The sequence below is a fragment of the Harpegnathos saltator genome, unplaced genomic scaffold (assembly GCF_003227715.2).
Source record: "Harpegnathos saltator strain DR-91 unplaced genomic scaffold, Hsal_v8.6 scaffold166, whole genome shotgun sequence".
Classification (NCBI taxonomy): domain Eukaryota; kingdom Metazoa; phylum Arthropoda; class Insecta; order Hymenoptera; family Formicidae; genus Harpegnathos; species Harpegnathos saltator.
Window position 1 is genome coordinate 155275 of NW_020229946.1, and position 18491 is coordinate 173765.

The 18491-nt window shown below is 43.7% G+C and overlaps 2 protein-coding genes across 51 annotated transcripts in view; both read left to right on the forward strand.

Moving 5' to 3' along the window:
- Dscam1 (Down syndrome cell adhesion molecule 1) overlaps positions 1-12643 on the forward strand; it is a 98633-nt gene extending 85990 nt beyond the window's left edge. For all 50 annotated transcript variants that reach the window (XM_025297001.1, XM_025296981.1, XM_025297005.1 and 47 more), the window contains 6 exons: positions 1488-1625; positions 2433-2623; positions 6095-6452; positions 6898-6955; positions 7407-7412; positions 8320-12643. In XM_025297001.1, coding sequence (XP_025152786.1) covers positions 1488-1625; positions 2433-2623; positions 6095-6452; positions 6898-6955; positions 7407-7412; positions 8320-8404 — 836 coding nt within the window. In that variant the 3' untranslated portion in view covers positions 8405-12643. The remainder of the gene's footprint in view (positions 1-1487; positions 1626-2432; positions 2624-6094; positions 6453-6897; positions 6956-7406; positions 7413-8319) is intronic.
- Positions 12644-14564: 1921 nt separating this feature from the next.
- Positions 14565-17251, forward strand: LOC105182992 (dosage compensation protein dpy-30). Its single transcript, XM_011140825.2, has 3 exons — positions 14565-14643; positions 14769-14845; positions 15458-17251. The coding sequence occupies exons 1-3, from the start codon at positions 14628-14630 to the stop codon at positions 15704-15706; spliced, it is 342 nt and encodes a 113-aa protein (XP_011139127.1). The 5' UTR covers positions 14565-14627; the 3' UTR covers positions 15707-17251.
- Positions 17252-18491: the final 1240 nt, after the last annotated feature.

Here is an 18491-nt window from a genome sequence, read left to right on the forward strand (position 1 = left end):
ATAATTCGAAAACAAAGAAGAAAAACAAAAATCGCTGAAACACCTGTCGAACGAATTCCGAGGACGAGTAAAATGGCATGATTTCTTTTTCATTTGGTGAACGTCCTCAAGGTGATTTTAAGGTCAACTTTGTTATTTCAAATGAAAACCTATATTTTCTATGACGGAAGCATATTTTACGTAAAAAAAAAAACAATTAACTCTTGTCCGAAAAATTTTTTTATTTGATCATTACTTTCGGAGATATCGTACGAAATAATTCCAATTTCTATTCGAAACGAATAAAACAAACGTATCACAATAAATGCTCAAAATGATGGTCTTCCATTTCCAAACATTTTGATCTGAATCGAGGGAAATGTGGAAACTTCTTGGATGTAAAATTATTACTCGTACTACTCGAAGAAGTAAACCTAGCAGACAGAAGAAATATGTGGTTTCTGCAGGATGGATGCCCAGCTCACTATTCGTGTTATGCATGCCAAATAATGAATCAGAAATATCCTGGTTGCTGGATAGGTCGGGGAGGACCAGTTAACTGGCCGGCGAAGTCGTCTGATTTAACATCGTCAGATTTTTATTTATGCGGTCACCTTAAAGAAAAAATTTATCACGATCGACCAACCACATCAGAAAACATGAAAGAGCGAATCCGAAATGCCTGTCGCGATATCCGTCCAGAGACTTTATCATCAGTGAATCGATCTTTTATTAATCGCATTAACAAGTGTTTGGAAATGGCAGGCCATCATTTTAAGCATTTATTGTGATATGTTTATTTTATTCGTTTCGAATAAAAATCGGAATTATTTCGTACGATATCTCCGAAAGTAATGATCAAATAAAAAAATTTTTCGGACAAGAGTTAATTGTTTTTTTTTTACGTAAAATATGCTTCCGTCATAAAAAATATAGGTTTTCATTTGAAATAACAAAGTTGACCTTAAAATCACCTTGAAGATGTCCACCAAATGAAAAAGGAATCATGCCATTTTACTCGTCCTCGGAATTCGTTCGACACATGTTTTAGCGATTTTTATTTTTCTTCTTTACTTTTGAATTATTTTGTTATCTCAAGTTAAATGGAATATCCTGTATATATATATATATATATATATATGTATATATATATATATATATGTATATATATATATATATATGTATATATATATATAACTGTGCCAATTTTTTCGTTCGCCTCGCTTCGAAATGTTTTTATATACGTTAACGAAATGTATGTCCCTCCAGCGGAAAATAACGTTCGTTCCTATATTTGTTTGCGCTTATCACGCGTCGTTGGTGCCTAACGAGTGTAACGAATGCACCGGTCCGCATATCGATCGTGAATCCACTGAGAAAGCGAAAAGAGAGAACAACACCCACCCCAGAGCCTCGAGTCCTCCAAGAAAACAGGGTTGTCAGTTGGCGAGAACGAATCTTGATAGGCGCCAGCGAGTCGTACGACCTTTGTAGTATGTGTTCGATAGGTGGCACTGGCTCGTTAAGGAGTCACTCGACGTGGGATCCCAGGCGGCACATGTATGAGGAATTGAGTCACTACGCGCCCAACAGGAGATGTCCGCCGCCACCACGTATGGGCAGTGCAGACGGTCTCTCGCACAGAGGTTGGTAATAGTAATTTTGGCCCACAAGGCGTGTCCGGCATTCTCGCCTGATCGCCTTACGAGATCGATAATCCGGAGCCGGCGACGTTGCTGGGCTCGTCGCAGCCGGTCGTTGTAAGTCCCCCTTTGCTCCATGAACCTCTTGTGTCACATCTCGCGGCACGACTCGTTTCTCGATGTTGCACGTTTTCGCATGCTTGCGCTCATAGCACGCCGACAATCAACACGAACCACTTAGCAGAGATTTATACATTCATCTATGATATTTTCCAAGACGTCCCTGCGCCCGCGTGATCGTCGTAGCGACATAGCGATCTCAGAGATTTACACCCCCTTCCCTTCATTCCCCAAAATACATAAACAAGAATAGACGAATTTTAGAATTAGAGAATTAAACAAGTAGCTCGATTAAATAAAAACCGCGTGATTTTAATCGGTCGGACGATCGGGTGTCAGTGGACTGTAGTCTATCTAAATACATTTTCAAAACGCATGACCACCTATCGAAAACGATTCAACTTAGAACGAGAATAGAGGAAAGAAGAAACGTGTTGAAGTGAGTAAAAAACATCTTGCTCGTTTACATCCGGATAGAGAGGTCGCATGTAAAATCAACAAAGGAAAAGATTGCTTATATAATTTTTTCCAATTTCATTCTTTAACGAAGTTTAAAGCAACGACCGTCATAATGAATTTTACACTCGAGGAGCACCTTCTGAAGCAATCTTTATCATCAAAGAACATCGTATTTCATAGATTTTCCGCCCATAGCCACAGGGTCTACCCTGGATGATCGTTCGTTTACAGGTATGGAGGATGAGATCTGCCCGTACGCTACCTTCCATCTTTTGGGATTCCGTGAGGAAATGGACCCGAGCAAGGCTATGCAGTTCCAGACCTTTCCCCATCCCGGAAACGGCCACTCTGGCACCATGGGACCACCTGTAGGACATCCGACTAACGCCTCCGCCCATAGCCGATCTGGATCTCAATCTATGGTACTTAATCAATTACTCACGCGGGTTTATAGTACTTTGTCTATAAAGCATCTTTACTTATCTTTCACTTTACTTATAGACAGAGTTGAGTAGACAGAGTTGATGTCACCTAGATAAGATTTCATAATCATCCCGATAAAGATCTAAATCAGATTTAGCAGATCTAAAATTCACTGATATTTATCTATAAATAATACAAATATACAGGGTGTTTACGACCACCCGTCTATCCCGATTTTTTCGAAAACGCGATATTTTAAAGGAAAATGTTGGGAAGCTCTCGAGGTCAGCTATAAGAATATGTAATAAAAAGTAGGGGGTGCCATCTAAAAAATTGAGGTAACCTTCACGTGACCTTCAAATGATTCTTCAAGGTCAAATCAATGGTACCATCTTATGGCCCCCTCGAAACCATACAAAACGTGTCTGAACCATTTTTCTCTAAAATAAAAAATAAGAGAGATATTTGGAGTGGACACTTAAAATGGGACACCCTGTATATGTACATATAAAACCTCACGAATTTCAACGGACATACTTCATTGTAAACTTCTACTTAGCTATCAACAAAACAATGCTGTTTGTAATTATAAGGCAATCACATATTCCTACTAATTATTCAAAACAAAAATTCTCCCTTCTCTCAACTATCGCTCACGGTCCTATCCTAGGGATTCAGTTCCTTGACCTAAATAAAGGACCACCGACGTACGTTCGCGCCAGATAAAGGGGTCATTCCAATTCTTGATTTGCACCGCAGACTTGCGAGTACGTCGGAGCTTGTGAAAGCAAGCGTCCAGTTACGTTCCTCCTCCAGGACGTAACATATAAAAATTTGGGGCTCGTCCGAGATTATATGAGCGATAGTTGAAATAGGGGCATGAATACGCGAATTCAGATAAATCCGAGGTTGATAAGGCATATCAACAGGCCATACGGGCAACGCCTAAAACCTTCTAAAATGATTGAGCCGCAATACACATCGACACTTTACGTTCCTTCTGCACCCTCTGTCTTCAAGTGCTTCCCCTGCATCTATTCTTTTACCTATAACTGAACCCACAACTCCTGAAATTCGGAAAATTTTGAGCGATAGTCCGCTTTTGGAGTGCATTTGGACTGCATTTGGATGCAAAACCGCAAGCTTTTGACAACCCTTTCAGTCCTATTATAGATAAAAGTTTAGAACAGACTACATCACTCATAGAGCACCGTAGCGAAGCACAACCTAAAGGGTGTCCCAAAATTCACGCAAGAAGTAATTTTGATAGAAAACACAGGTTTATAATTAAAAACTGTACATTTTTTATTGATTCATAAAGTATATAGTATAGGGTTATGTATGGAATAGCATATCGGGTAAATGGCCACAGCGAAGAGAGTTCGTTGAATGGATGGAACAACGTTGGATTATGGAACAACAAGTGGATGCTGATTTTTCGAACAAAATCATCTTCAGCGATGAGGCTCATTTTCATCTTGATGGCTTGGTTAATCGACAAAATTGTCGCATTTGGGGTTCAGAAAATCCACGAGTGATTGTTGAGAAACAAATGCATCCACAACGTGTCACTGTTTGGTGCATATTTTGGGCTGGAGGCATCATCGGACCATTCTTCTTCGAAAATGTGGCTGGTCAGGCACTAACAGTTAATGGTGCTCGCTATCGCGACATGATAAACCAGTTTTTTGTGCCTAATTGCAAGATATGGATGTGGACGAGATGTGGTTTCAACAAGACGGTGCTACATGCCATACAGCCCGAGAAACAATTCAATTACTGCATGAGTCATTTCCTGGTCGTGTATTTTCCCGTTTTGGTGATCAGATTTGGCTGCCCAGATCGTGCGATTTAACGCCGTTGGACCTTTTTCTTTGGGATTTTTTGAAGTCTAAGGTTTATGCCAACAAGCCCACGATCACTCACGCCTTGAAGAAGGAAATCGAGCGCTATATCAACGAAATTCAGCTACATTTATGCAAAACGGTCATGGAAAATTTCAACAAAAGAGTGCATATGTGCCAGCAAAACCGTGGAGGCCATTTACCCGATATGCTATTGCATACATAACCCTATACTGTATGAATCAATAAAAAATTTACAATTTTTAATTATAAAACTATGTTTTCTATCAAAATTACTTCTTGCGTGAATTTTGGGACACCCTTTACTTTATACCGCTCTCTTGAATCTCTATACTCTTTCCACTTAACTTACCAAATCCGCAGTAGAGTCGAGCGATAAACCACCGACGGAAAGATTGGAGATTTCAAATAGCAAAGAAATAGAATCGATAAGCGAAACAGAGATGTTAAACGATAAAGAACCGGCGGCGAGAAGCGAGACTCCTCTTACAAAAAACTTAGAAGTTTCAGAAAAAATTAAATCGAAATTATTTAAAACGAGTAATAATTACGCTGTTGGTGCCGTTCCTTTCTTCGACGGACAAAATATTCCAGTAGAACATTTTATAGAAGGATGTAATCTAGCAAAGGCAATGACACCGATCGAGGAAGAAAGATATTTAACGAAAATGTTTTACACGCGTTTAACAGGAGAAGCTCACCATGCAATGCAAGATCAAGATTCCTCGCTCGTCAGCCAATTAACGAAATTTTTAAAGAACGTTTTCGGATCATTTAAAACTTATCCCGAATTACAAGGTGAATTAGGACGCATACATCAAAGAACCGATGAATCAGTTATCGCGTACGCAAACCGAGTAAAATCCAATGCGGCGTACACAACTACCACGGAAATTTGCATAAACCGCGAGGATTTTGAGGTCGCCTCTATAGAATTTGTAATCCAAGACCGTCCGGATTACATTATCCACCATAACGAACCAAACGTTTTAAGACCTGCGCGTCCTCCTCTCTTGTTCCTTGCCGATTCTCCCCTCGGAACTCCTCCTATTTCTTATTCGCTGACATCCCTGAGTCTCATAGATGACCGATCTTCTACAGGCTCTCCTCTATCTTGGAACCCATCTCCGATAGCTTCCCCTCCGACCTCACCTCTACGAGGTGATACACGTGGCTTTCACGCAGCCTTATTCCGTGGCCTCATACCTATTCATTCTCCCTTTTCTCAACTGTCGCTCACGGTCCTATCCCAGGTAAAGGGATTCAGTTCCTTGACCTAAATAAAGGACTACCGACGTACGTTCGCGCCAGATAAAGGGGTCATTCCAATTCTTGATTTGCACCGCAGACTTGCGAGTACGTCGGAGCTTGTGAAAGCAAGCGTCCAGTTACGTTCCTCCTCCAGGACGTAACAATAATATCTCGTGTCTTCTACGGTATCTTGTTAAAACGCGCGTACAGCTTGTGTCTCAACCACTTAGAAAGGAAATCATTATGGGGAGATTTGTATCTCTCACTTTGAGAGATTTTGTACGGACAAGTTGCCCTATAAGCCAGCGTTCATTGTACAGCCATCGTTGGAATCGTGTCCGATATTCATTGCAGCCTCGTCAAAACGGCCGCTACTCCCGAGTGCCGTCCCAAGGAGGTGGCAGTGGTACCCACAACGTCTTCTCGCCCGAATACGATGACCCGGCCAATTGCGCTCCCGAGGAAGATCAATACGGATCACAATATGGACAATACGGCGCACCCTATGACCATTACGGATCTCGCGGCTCAGTCGGACGTCGCAGCGTAGGCTCGGCTCGCAACATTCCCGTTTCAGGCTCTCCGGAACCGCCACCACCGCCGCCGAGGAACCACGACCAGAACAATTCCAGCTTCAACGACAGCAAAGAGAGCAACGAGATCAGCGAGGCCGAGTGCGACCGTGATCAGCTTGTCAACCGCAACTACGGCGGTCAGTAGAAAGACTCGTGATAGGTCGGAGAACGAACAAGGGGGAGACCACATAATAAAGCTGGACTCGCGATCTGGCTCGCGATCGGGGGAGGTCGAAGACTCTCGTCCTCTCTGTCAGCGCGAGCGGCACTGCGATCCGGCTTATATGCTCCCTCTCGAAGAATCATCTCGCTCCGATCACAGCTCTCTTACTACATTGCTCGTTTTACATGCACTAAGCATTATTAGGCGTACGACGGCCCATTTATGCGGACGTGTCGCATGGCGAGCGAGTCGCGAATGGAGAAGACTCGCCCGCGGACTATGTGTTACTTCCTTTTTTCTTTTTGTTTTTTTTTTTGGTCCTAATCGTCCATAGCTTCCTCCACAAATTGCATGATACGTGTTGTTGTCGTAGTAGTTTAATCGTTGTGTCAATCGTGCCGTGTGTTTTTCTATTTCAGTGAATGCTCGCAGCAAGGACGGCATGACCACCGAGGAGATGCGTAAACTCATAGAGAGGTCAGTAGAGCGCGAGTGAGCTTGGTTAACGGTGAACGCGTCTGATGGCGTTACACCGTACCTGCCGCTGTGTCTCGAGCGATTTCACTTGATCGCGAATGCTGTACTTGCCGATGTCACTTAGCACCGCGGTGAAACAATCATCCGCGATGGCTCTTTTTTTCCGAATTGATCGCTCCACGATCACTCAGAGCGGCGTCTCGGCCGCGATCCGGTTCATCATCTCGCGTTCTTCCACTTCCATGGGTCCATGGCGCTTGAGCGCGACCGACCCTTGCATTGTCCTATCCTCGATGTACCCCAGCACGGGTACTCGAGTACACGCGAATTGAATTGTCGATGAACGGCGATCGAGTGCACGGTGGTTCACTAGCGACTTTCGACGAGTACTCGAACGAGCTGTTTAACGTTCATCTGATCTTTTCTTCTTGTTTCATGACTAATTACGCAGGAAGCCGTAAGTTCGTTAATCATAATCACATCAGGATGTACTGACGTGTTAAAGACATGCCAAGAGCTTTTGAGATGCGTCACACACCATTTTGTACTGATTTTCATCATCCCATTCAAGTTCTCGGCTACCTGATTTCTTTTGCGACGACAGCAGAGTAGACGACCCTCCAAAGCGTGTTTTGCTTACGGACATGACAAAAGTCCCCTCAGTCACCATCGAGAGCGCTTTTAATTAATATAACGTGTGTTTTTTGCATGTAGCTTCAGTGAATAGTGTCATGTGTAACGTAACTGTGTCCACTAATTCAAAGGTAGAATGCGGTAGAGAGATACGTGAGAAACGACGCTAACCATATTTCCACCGCAGCGCTGTTGCTACTCACATCGCTACTGAACCCGCTACTCATGCCGCTGCTGCTGATGCTACTAACGAGACTGACATATATATGCTTCTGCATACCGAGATCGTCATTTTTATATTTTACTCATTCATGCCACAATATCAGTAATATTCGTTGTCGTCGTTGCTACTTTAGCTGTTGTAAGCATGTTTCTCGGTCGACTCGCGTGCAAATCTCCTTCTCCTGTGTGTCCATTGTGTATCCATTGTCGACAATAAATGAGATGAGATCTAAGTGATCCAAGGATTAAGAGCTGAATCTGCTCAGTTGAATTTGTTTCAAGGAAATTCCCGTTTGCCGAAAAGTTGGTTCACAAACAGGCACATTACTGCTTTTCGTATACATCTGCACGTTTCCTCGGAGTACTCCGGTGAAGAGAGGGGTCCCACTGCCCACATTCTCTCACCGGCAGAAAGGACATCTGCACGCGAACGTGTTGTTGCAGCTGCGTGAAGGAGTCAGTCGACATTGGTTGGCGGCGAGTGGCAAAAGTGTAAATTCCTGTTACAGAAACGAAGCTCCCAGCCGGCAAGCCGGCGGCCCCCACGGCGGTCACGGGGGACTCCTCACACCCTACGATACTGTGGCAGTGTAACCTGTAAATCATCTTCCGTGGTCTTCCGCCTCTCTCGATAGCCGGCGGCCGTGAGGAAAACCGAGAGACGCGGAAATGAAGCGCACGCTAACTCTTCCCCCGGTGCTGTCGTCGGTCCAATTTGCAACGATTTACGATAGAAACTAGAAAACGTCGTCGCGAGTAGATAGATTCGATTACCACGTAAGGTGTACGCGCGTTGATATCATCTCGAGATCGTGATTGCAAACGAGAATTCGTGGTCCACCTCGCGAAATGGGACCGCCTTCTTCGCCCTCTGACCATATCGTTCGATTCTGCTCCCCCTGTCACTCTCTCTCTCACTCGCTCTCTCTCTCTCTCTCTCTCTCTCTCTCTCTCTCTCTCTCTCTCTCTCTCTCTCTCTCTCTCTCTCTCTCTCTCTGTCTCTCTTTCGTCCTTCGGCCTTTCCTTGCATTTTCCTTGCGACCTTCTCGAGCATAATCGATCGTTCATTTACATTCGGTCGTCAGAAAGGCCGGCGCCAATTCGAAACTGCCTTGATTTTGATACACCTTTTCGAGCCCGTTTCACTCTCAATTACGCACATACTTGGGAAGGCCAGATTAAAGACTGCCTACTTCTACTTAACTGCCCTTTCGCGAAGGAGGCACTGCGATTCGTGAGGTCAGCCACACCTCGTTCGCAAGTCTCGCGAGTCTCGCAATACCTCAGCACACGTTCGCTTGAATCGCGTCAAATTGGTCCCCGCACGGATCGGCAAGCGAGGCTCGTCTCGTTCCGACGAAGACAACGTCTCCCTCGACGAAATGGTCACAGTTCGTTGTACGCAACGAAGCAAAATTCCGGCGCAGCGCATCGAGTCACGTCGATTTTCTCACGCTGCCGTCGCGAACGCGTACGCGGGGTTCGAGGCTCGCGACTGCCGCGCGAGGCTGTCCTGTAGGAAGGCGAACACCCGGAAGCTGTGTTCGCAGGCATCCAGCCGCGGCAGGAACGCGGCCCGCGATGGTGCTCTCGGCGACGGTAACGGTTCAACGGGGGTCTTCTGATATATATTCGGGATATAATCCTAGGTTACGATCGTCGCAGAAGTCGTGTAACGTATTAAAGAAAAAAACATATTAACGATATATATATATATATATATATATACGTACACTCAACACACACACACACGAAACATACACGACATACACATACGCACGAACACACACACACATTACGCACATAGGCGTACACAGTTACACACGTACATACACGAGATTAGTTGGTCGCTTTTTAAGTCATGGTTGTGCCACACTGCCGCTCCTCGCGGGCGTACGATATATACATACATGCGTACATATACTATATACATATACTGTACGATTTATAATTTCGTAACGAAGGTTGTGTCCCCTCGTCCCTCTACACCCCCTAGACGATCGGCAATCTTGAGTCTCGACGTCGCGGAGAGCGCGTAGGGTACGTCGTCACTCTTCGCCTTCGGCTTCGTCGTCATCCTTCAGCGATTAAAAACGGGAAAAAGGAGAAAAAAAGAAACGAGCGCGCCGATTGATCCACTCCTCAGCATCGCTCGCTCGGCCGGGGAGGGGGAAGTCTCGAAATTACGCCGGAAAAACATGCCGATCGACTGTCCGTAGGAAGAACAACGCGGCGAGCCATCGAGGGAACGCTTCGATACACGGCAGGCCAGCCAGCCATATACATTTACAAGCAACATGTAACCCAGCATGCGCGCTGGCGCGTGCACGCAATACACGCCACATCACACTTGCTGTCGTCCTATATGATATAAATATTTAGTCCGCTGTACACACCTAATTATCCCCCGTGCTAATCTTCGATTGACTACTACGACGTACCGAATAAGATACTCGCACTGATATATATCGCGGCGATGATCGTTACAAGTGTAAGCGGTTCGAGTAATAACAAAACAAGCTGGATTTAACTCGTAGATAGCTCGTAAGCCGGACGGATGGTCGCGAGAAGGCGTCGTTGGTACTTTTGCGAGACGAGCGAGAAGTCGGGACGGTCAACCGGGGGTCGTTTTCTCGAGCGCGAATCGAAGAGACCGTTCCGCTCGGGGCGGCTGATCTTTCCGCCGCGCCGGGCGTCGACGACCGATCCAATCCACGCACGATCGAACGAACGAACGAAGCAGCAAACAGACGAAAGCGAACAAACGAAGCGGAAGCGTCCTGAAGTCATTCGCGTAATTCGCGTGTGCACCAGCCCGACGTCGCGCGACTCCGCGGTCACGGCGCCGCGTCTCATAGTTCGTTTTTATCACGATACTATTTCTAGATATACATATATATATATATAAAAATATAAATATAAATATTATATATATATATATATTAACTATACACATTATACATATACGTTGTAAGTAGCTATTTCTAGGTGTCGCATTTGTTTGCCGAGGCGATGCACGAGCCGGCCTCCAGTTGGGTGACCGGACGAGAAAGCATCTTTGGAAAGAAAGAGAAATCCGCCGAACGAACGTCGGCACTTTCACTTTCGCAAACGTATACGTTTCACTTATGCGAGCGTTATCGCGCGAGCGCGGACGTGCGATAATACATATTCCGTTGTAGGGTCCTTGGGTGTAACAACCCACGAGTACAGGTGATGTCTGTATTTTGAATACGCTGAGCGCCGCGCGGAATCCATTCCGCCTCGTCATGCATTATTCTTTGTTACCGTTACCATTAACTTAATTAATCTAATTTGTTAAATTTATGTAATCGGCGAATATGAAGGCGCGCCCCGGGGGAGTACGATATATTATTGTTTGATATTAATTTTCACGTTTCTCGCTGTGTCCTCCCGTGTGAAGTTAATTTAATTTCGACCACATGTAATTAGTGCCGAGCAAATTGATACCGTTGTTTCTTGATATTCGCGCAAATTCACGTGGACGGGTGAGATTAAAATTAAACGCACGCGCGCGATCGGACGAAATTTCAAGGGTGCTTCGCTCCGCGAATCGCCTCCGCTCCCGCAGAGGAATTCCTACCCTCTGCAAAACCGAGACAAACTGGCCGCGGCTCGACACGCCGACGCACTTTACTCATCGATGTGATTTTGAAAGGCTACGCAGAAAAGCCTCGTGTCTCGTGTATATGTTATTACAATCGCGATCTCTTTGTCGCAATTAACGTAGTCCCAAGTCACCGGTCCCAAGTCACCCTTGTACGACTTCTAGTATCACTAACGTTTTACTCACTCGACTCGCCTCCTCCCCTCCCCCCCCCATCCCTCGCCTCCTGCGAAACTTTGTCGCTTCGACTCGCTTCCGAATCTAACCAGAGCAGCGTACGGCGCAAAGGCCATTAATGCGATGATAATGATGATATTAATGCATTCGTATATATAAATATATATATATATATATTATGTATAGTGATGCGCGCGATCACGTCCGCTATTTTGACCGCGGCTCAGCTTTTGTCTTAAGCGTGCTGAACGTCCGCGACGTCGCACAGGTGATAACGTTATGTTGTGAGCGGCCCAGGGTGTTTTCGGCAAAAGGCTACACGTGGACCAGAGAGACAGAGAGAGAGAGAGAGAGAGAGAGAGAGAGAGAGAGAGAGAGGGAGAGAGAGAGAGGCGTGTGTACGTCTCACGACAATCGGGCCAAGTCGAGTCTCGGCTTAACGAATGTTCTCCGGCTGGAACATTATTGACATCGAGCGCTGCAACTTAAAGACTGCGAATTTACGTCCGTGTGTTCTTTTCTACTCGCTTCTTTGCCTCCCGACGGCTGTTTGTTTTTTACTTTCGCGTAGTGGCATTTCACTCTTCCCCTTTGCCCTACCCCCGCTCCCCCATTCCCCCCCCCCCCGCCATCCCCCGCCGCCGTCACAGAACTTGATGTAATCTGTCAAAAACGCGTACAGCTTTTTGCCGAACGTTCCCCGAGCCCCATCGTTAGCTCGTCCCGCGACGCGTGGTCGGCGCATAACTGTGTGTGGTATTCTTTGCAGGATTCGATGTTATTTTTTGAGAGACGCTGCGAGAAGCGCGTTGTTCGCTCGTGTATGCTTGATTGATATATGCGTTGAAAGCGTTTGGCTGTTCTTTCCGTACGATAGCGAACGCGGTTCTTCGAGCTCGTGCCCTCCCTCGCCTCCTCCCGCCTGTCAGACTCGAAGCGTTTCCTTCGCGCTTTCATGATCCCCCCGTCCGTGTGACACACCGACGGATCTGCGATGCGTCGGTTTAATGGAAAAAAAAAAAAAAAAAGAGAGAGGAGAAGGAAAAACGAAACGAACGCGAAAAACGGACAAAAACGGGAAAAAACGCGCTTACGATCCTCCGCGTTCGCGGAGACTCGAGGACCCGCTCGCAGTGTACTGTTTCCTCAACGCCACTATTTTATGTTTTTGTACCAAAGTTGTAGCGTCTAACTTTGCGTTAAATAAATAAAACTTAAAACGGTCGCCCGGAGGCTCGTCTCTCTTCAGCCTTGCCCTGATCGCCGAATAATTTGCACGGTAGCGGGAATAATAATTTATGCGTAGCTGCTATACGGTTGATTCATATATAGCGTATATACACGCGCATACATTAATTCGATTTGTTTAATCGATACATTAATTTCACCCGCTTCGACCGCAGGAATACTAACAACTGCGATCTAATTTATTTATTACGATTCCAAGTAATATAATTTTGATACATTATGAAATTCGTATTATATTCCCCTTTTATTAAATTGTTGGATTCTACGACCGTTTTTCCCCTGCGAAACGAAATTCTCCGGTTTTAAATGTAATGCAAATTGTAATAATTACACGCGTACCTTTTATTTTTGGAAAATGTTCGAAGGAGGACAAGGTGTACTAAAATGATCGAAAATCGTAACATTTTTGTCTCGATGACTTTTGTAACGCATCCCATATTCGACAGGAGAATTTGTCTCTTAGTAATTCTTACGCGGAGAAAATAATTCGTTGGCACAGCACAGTTTTTATGCTGTCATAATAAAATCTATTAGTTATTGTTTTGATAGCGAAGATATCTGTCAGAAATATTAATTTCACTTGCTAGATATAGCTTTTGCTAAATCTACAAATTATTTTGCTGTATGAACTACGGTCTTTTATTCATTATTCATTAAAATACTTTTATCACAATAACGGCTAAACATTAGTTATTGGCTAAGCGGATTTATTATTATAGCAAGATATATTTGTGTTAAATTAATAACATTTAATATTAACACTATTTAGAACATTTTGGTTACATGAGCGAAATAGTTTTGTCACATTATTAAAAATTAATAATAATCAAAGTAGTCAAAAAATTAAGATAATATGTGAACATACATACATAACATAGTCACTTTTTTGAAATTGATTAACAGATAACGATTGTCTAAAAGCACACTGCATTTTGCGTTCGTCGTTACCGTGAATGATGAACTCTGTGAATATTAAGATTTACTCAACTTTAAAATCGTAAGTGGAAATCCCTGTCTTTTATCACATTATCCTTTTTTACCAATTAATTTGAACAACTTTTGTTTAAAACATTTTTTTATTTGCCTAATAATGTTTGAGATATTGAAAGGAAGCTTGGTAATTTTTTCAATGTTTAGCTCACGATATCTCGCTATTTGTCGGAAAAAAACGAAGGAGAATACTAGACATTTTTATTCTATTAGTTCTCGAGAATTTGGTATTATAATAGTGCTTTAACTTTTGTTGATGATTTAAAAATTTCCAGAAATCATAGTAGTTTCACTCCAGCAATAAATCAATCTTTTACCAAGAATACACACTGTTCTCCGCTAACAGCAAATTAAAACTGGTTTCTAAGGACAAATTCACTCAGCAAAGTTTACCATTCTGGCTGCAATACAGTTTTTTCTTGCAGGACGTGTAATTTGCAAAATCGATATTATGCCAAGTTTTGTAGTCGTCCTTACAAGTACGCAATAATAACAATGGCTTCACTACGCAGCGAAACTATTTCTTTTCTAACAGAGGATATTATTTTCTTGTCGCGTTGCAAAATTTATCGAGACAAAAGTGTCGCAATCATTAATCATTCGAGAGTGCACATATATATTTCTTATTCTCGAGATAACAAAAGAAAAACGGAGAATTTATTGCTGTATGGCGTTTGACCACGTGGCACGAGTTCCCGCGTCTTGTGTGCGCGAGCGACACGGCGCGGCGTGACAGTCCAGAGAAGTCGGTTGGTAGCGACGGTTGTTTACACCATGGCGACCGGCGGTGGTACGTGTCCATCAATTTCCCTTTTTCATATAATCGCGCGCGGTCTGGCCATCATCCGACCAGGCCTGAATCTCTAATTTCGTTTTAGTAACAGCCGTTTGTCTTTTCTTTTCTTTTTATGACAGAGAACGCGACCGAGGAACGGACCGAATCGACGACTCCTGCTCAACCCATCTCCAATGTTGTGTCCGAGGCAACGCATGTAAGTAAATATATAACCTAAAACATGTCATGTGGCAGCTGGTCCATGAGCAACGATATTTTGTCTGATTCGACACGTACAGAGTGAGTCCGCTGATTAAATACGAATGCGTAAGAAATATACGCGATTTTACGGCATGGAAAAGTTAGGTTAGAGCGCGTGTGCAGTGTTGCCTGTTATCTGCGACATATATTAGTCGAAAACAGCTGACATCAAAACTATGATCTACTGGCAAGGTTATGCGTGTCTGTGTAAATAAATTGATGTTTCTAAACTAACATTTGAGATGTATCGTATAAACATAGATGACACAGATGTGAAAATGTTTCATAACATTACTGAGACTTTGTCAGTTCAGGACTGTAATTTATCGCAGTGAACTTGATCTCTTTATGTATCTTCAAGCTAATGCCCTAATTTAGACATTGTCAAGCTAGTTTAATCAATTAATCAAAACTATCGACAACTATCAGACAAATCTTTTTTTATACAAAACACTTTGTATGGAAGAGATAAGTTGCATAATGCAAAGAGTTTCATTATTTCTTAATTATCAAGTAGGCCTGAGTCTTGTTTATTGATTTGTAAGTGCAATATTCTTGTTGTTGACAGAAAGTAGTAGGAATGGACAAGGATCCTGATATCTCTGGTATTCCACCAGCACCAAAGAAAGCTCGTGTCGAAGTACAATCGCTCCCAACCAGACAGTATTTGGATCAGACTGTAGTGCCGATACTACTGCAAGCATTGTCTTGTCTAGCCAAGGAGAGGCCTGCTGATCCCATAAGTTTCCTCGCTGGTTATTTACTGAGAAATAAAAGTCAATACGATAGCGGTGGTTCACCACCGACTAGTCAGTGAATGCTTCCTTGTCTGCATACGTGTTTTGTGGAGATACATGGACGATTACTCCGTAAGAACTCTTCCTTTATCTTCGAGACTATATATAAAAAATTCGATACGTGTAATTTCATATAGGTGTACTTTCAAGTTGAATGAAATGTGTATTAGTTTTTTGCTAATGTCCTTTTAGCAGGATGATGTACTGTTCTACGGAATAATATACATTTTAAAGATACTGAAATTATTTTAAATAAATATTATTGCTTTTTAATATAAAGGAATAATTGCGATATTCACACAAGTCGTCCTAATGCGATAACAATTGCGAAATTAATGTCACATTGATATTGGCTTGTAATACTCGTTGCAAAGAGGCACACTGATTTCATTATATAAGGGATTATGTGTACAAAGTAAAAAAGTTTTCAAAAGGAAGCATAGGAAAGGGGAGGGAGAAGCATACCATTTCAAGTTTTTGTAAATACATGACGCGATAGTGCATGACTGAGAGGAGATACAAAAAAGAGCCTCCGCTATCGGCTCAATAAATTGTAATGAACCCTCCGTGTTAGCGTCGATTTTAATTGGAACGGCGATTTAATTGGAGGCAATTAAATGTAATCGCGCAATGAATCGGCGTTAAATTTATCTCGCGCTCCAATAAAATCGATAATTTGCGTCGGACGTGCAACGCTCGCGAGCGTGTCGTTGTAAGAAGAGAAAGAGAAAACGAGAGAGCCTCGAGGGCGCTCAATTTTATTATTCTGCGCGTCTTATTCCTGTCCCCACGGTGTGGCTTTCGCGTCGATGGAAACGTCGTCAGTCTCGCCGAGTCTCGCCAGGGTAATTGGACTCTCTCGGTGGGGCTCGTTGGTGGGGCCAGGAGGAAAAGAAAATCCGTGTAGCACCGTCCGATTGTACCGCGCGGCCTCTAAACGACGAAGACGCGAGAAGATATCGGGGTAATTTCGTGGCCGACAATTCGCACGACGACATCATCGGCCCTGGTCCAATTAACGGCGGGATATCCTCTCTTGCCCAAGTCCCCCTCGTATATCCTCTCGTGGAATACCCCAACCTCACCTCACCCGCGCACATATACCGATCGCGGAGTTTCAGTTTTTTGTTTCGTGTCCCGTTAGTTGCTGGTGGAGGCGGCACGTTTCCGTCACCGTGATAAGATAAAGGCGGGTGTGAGCGGGTATTTTCGTCAAATTTAAATCCCTCGTGTGAAATACTTTGTCAGCAATTTGCACTTGCAATTTTTCTCGCTCTTTCTGAACTTTGCAATTTTTATCGGACAGTCGCCGCCCCGGAAAATTTCTGTGTTACGGAAATCCAGAAACAAACAAGTAAAAAGCAACGCTCCGGAGTACAACTTTTCTTTTATTTATAAACCGTGTTATTATACTCTGTCACGTATCTAACAGTATTGTCCAATAATCACGGAAAATTGATCCCCCATTGTTTTTACCTCGTACATAGATATGCAGTGTGAGAATGTAAAGTTGTATATTCATATATTTTATATTATGCAAGGCGTAAATATATTGTTGAATGACACAGTTGTAATTTTAATTCCGTTTCTATTTTTACCCACAGTAAAATTTCACGTTCGCGCCACAATGCCTCAATGCGGCTGTCAATGACGAAACACCATCCACCTACATCTTTCTTCACATTTCCACGTGAGAAGCTTCAGATAACTGTTTCCATGTCCAGCCTCATCCAATTTCCTGTCCAGTTTTCCACTTTCCCCACGCTTTTCAGCTTTAAAATTACGTAAGTAGCTTTACGTATTTCTAAAACCTAGATATACGGCGGTACTCCGAGCAATTCCATTTTTTTCCAGTCTTGGACAAAACGTACATTTAAATGGCAATTTGTCTCGAGGAAAAAAAAATGAGTACCAACAATCCTTGAACTGTACAATACTTTCACTTACTTTTATTTTGTACTTTTTACAATATTTTTAAATTTAAATGGGCCTGTCGCGCGTTAAATGCATTATATCTACATTTGTGCAACTTTATTTTTCATTTCTGCACATCTCTATTAGGAAAAAAAAAAAAGAGAAAAACTACATATTCTTTGAACTTATTTGGCAATATTCTATCTATTGCAAAAAGAACGCGCGTCGCGACGAAGGTACTCCGTTTTGTGAATAGCGATCGGTATAATTCGCTCGAATTTGACTGTTAACGCTATTTTGGCGCGCAGCGTGTAATGAAACGCGACGAAGTTATATTTTTGCTGTATCTGTGGCGGATCGCGCGCCGAATTCTATATTCACGTCGAAAATTGAAAACCAGTATTGTACCGGTCCCAATAGTCTGCAGTCTCAACGTAGTTTCAACGGACACAGCGGCGTCCGGCTAGCAGATAGGATAAATCCTGCAGCCCATCCCTATTCGCGCGTGCACTAATCACGCTGTTCGTTGGCCGGCAAATTTCGGCGCTGTGCTAACAGTGACCGTGACCACATCGCGCGGCGCATACGTGCGACCCGAAAGATCCTCCCGCGGAGGAAGGGGCGGAAGACACGCGTGCCCCCTTCTCGGCTCCCTTATTGCGGCTTGCCGCGCACGTATGCGCGATATGTATCGGGCTGAGGGTGGCTCCCATGCCGCCACGTGCACATGCGTGCACGCGTCCAGCGTGTGTACATGTGGAGAGAGAGAGAGAGAGAGAGAGAGAGAGAGAGAGAGAGAGAGAGAGAGAGAGAGAGAGAGAGAGAGAGAGAGAGAGAGAGAGAGAGAGAGAGAGAGAGAGAGAGAGAGAGAGAGAGCCCACGGATAACCGA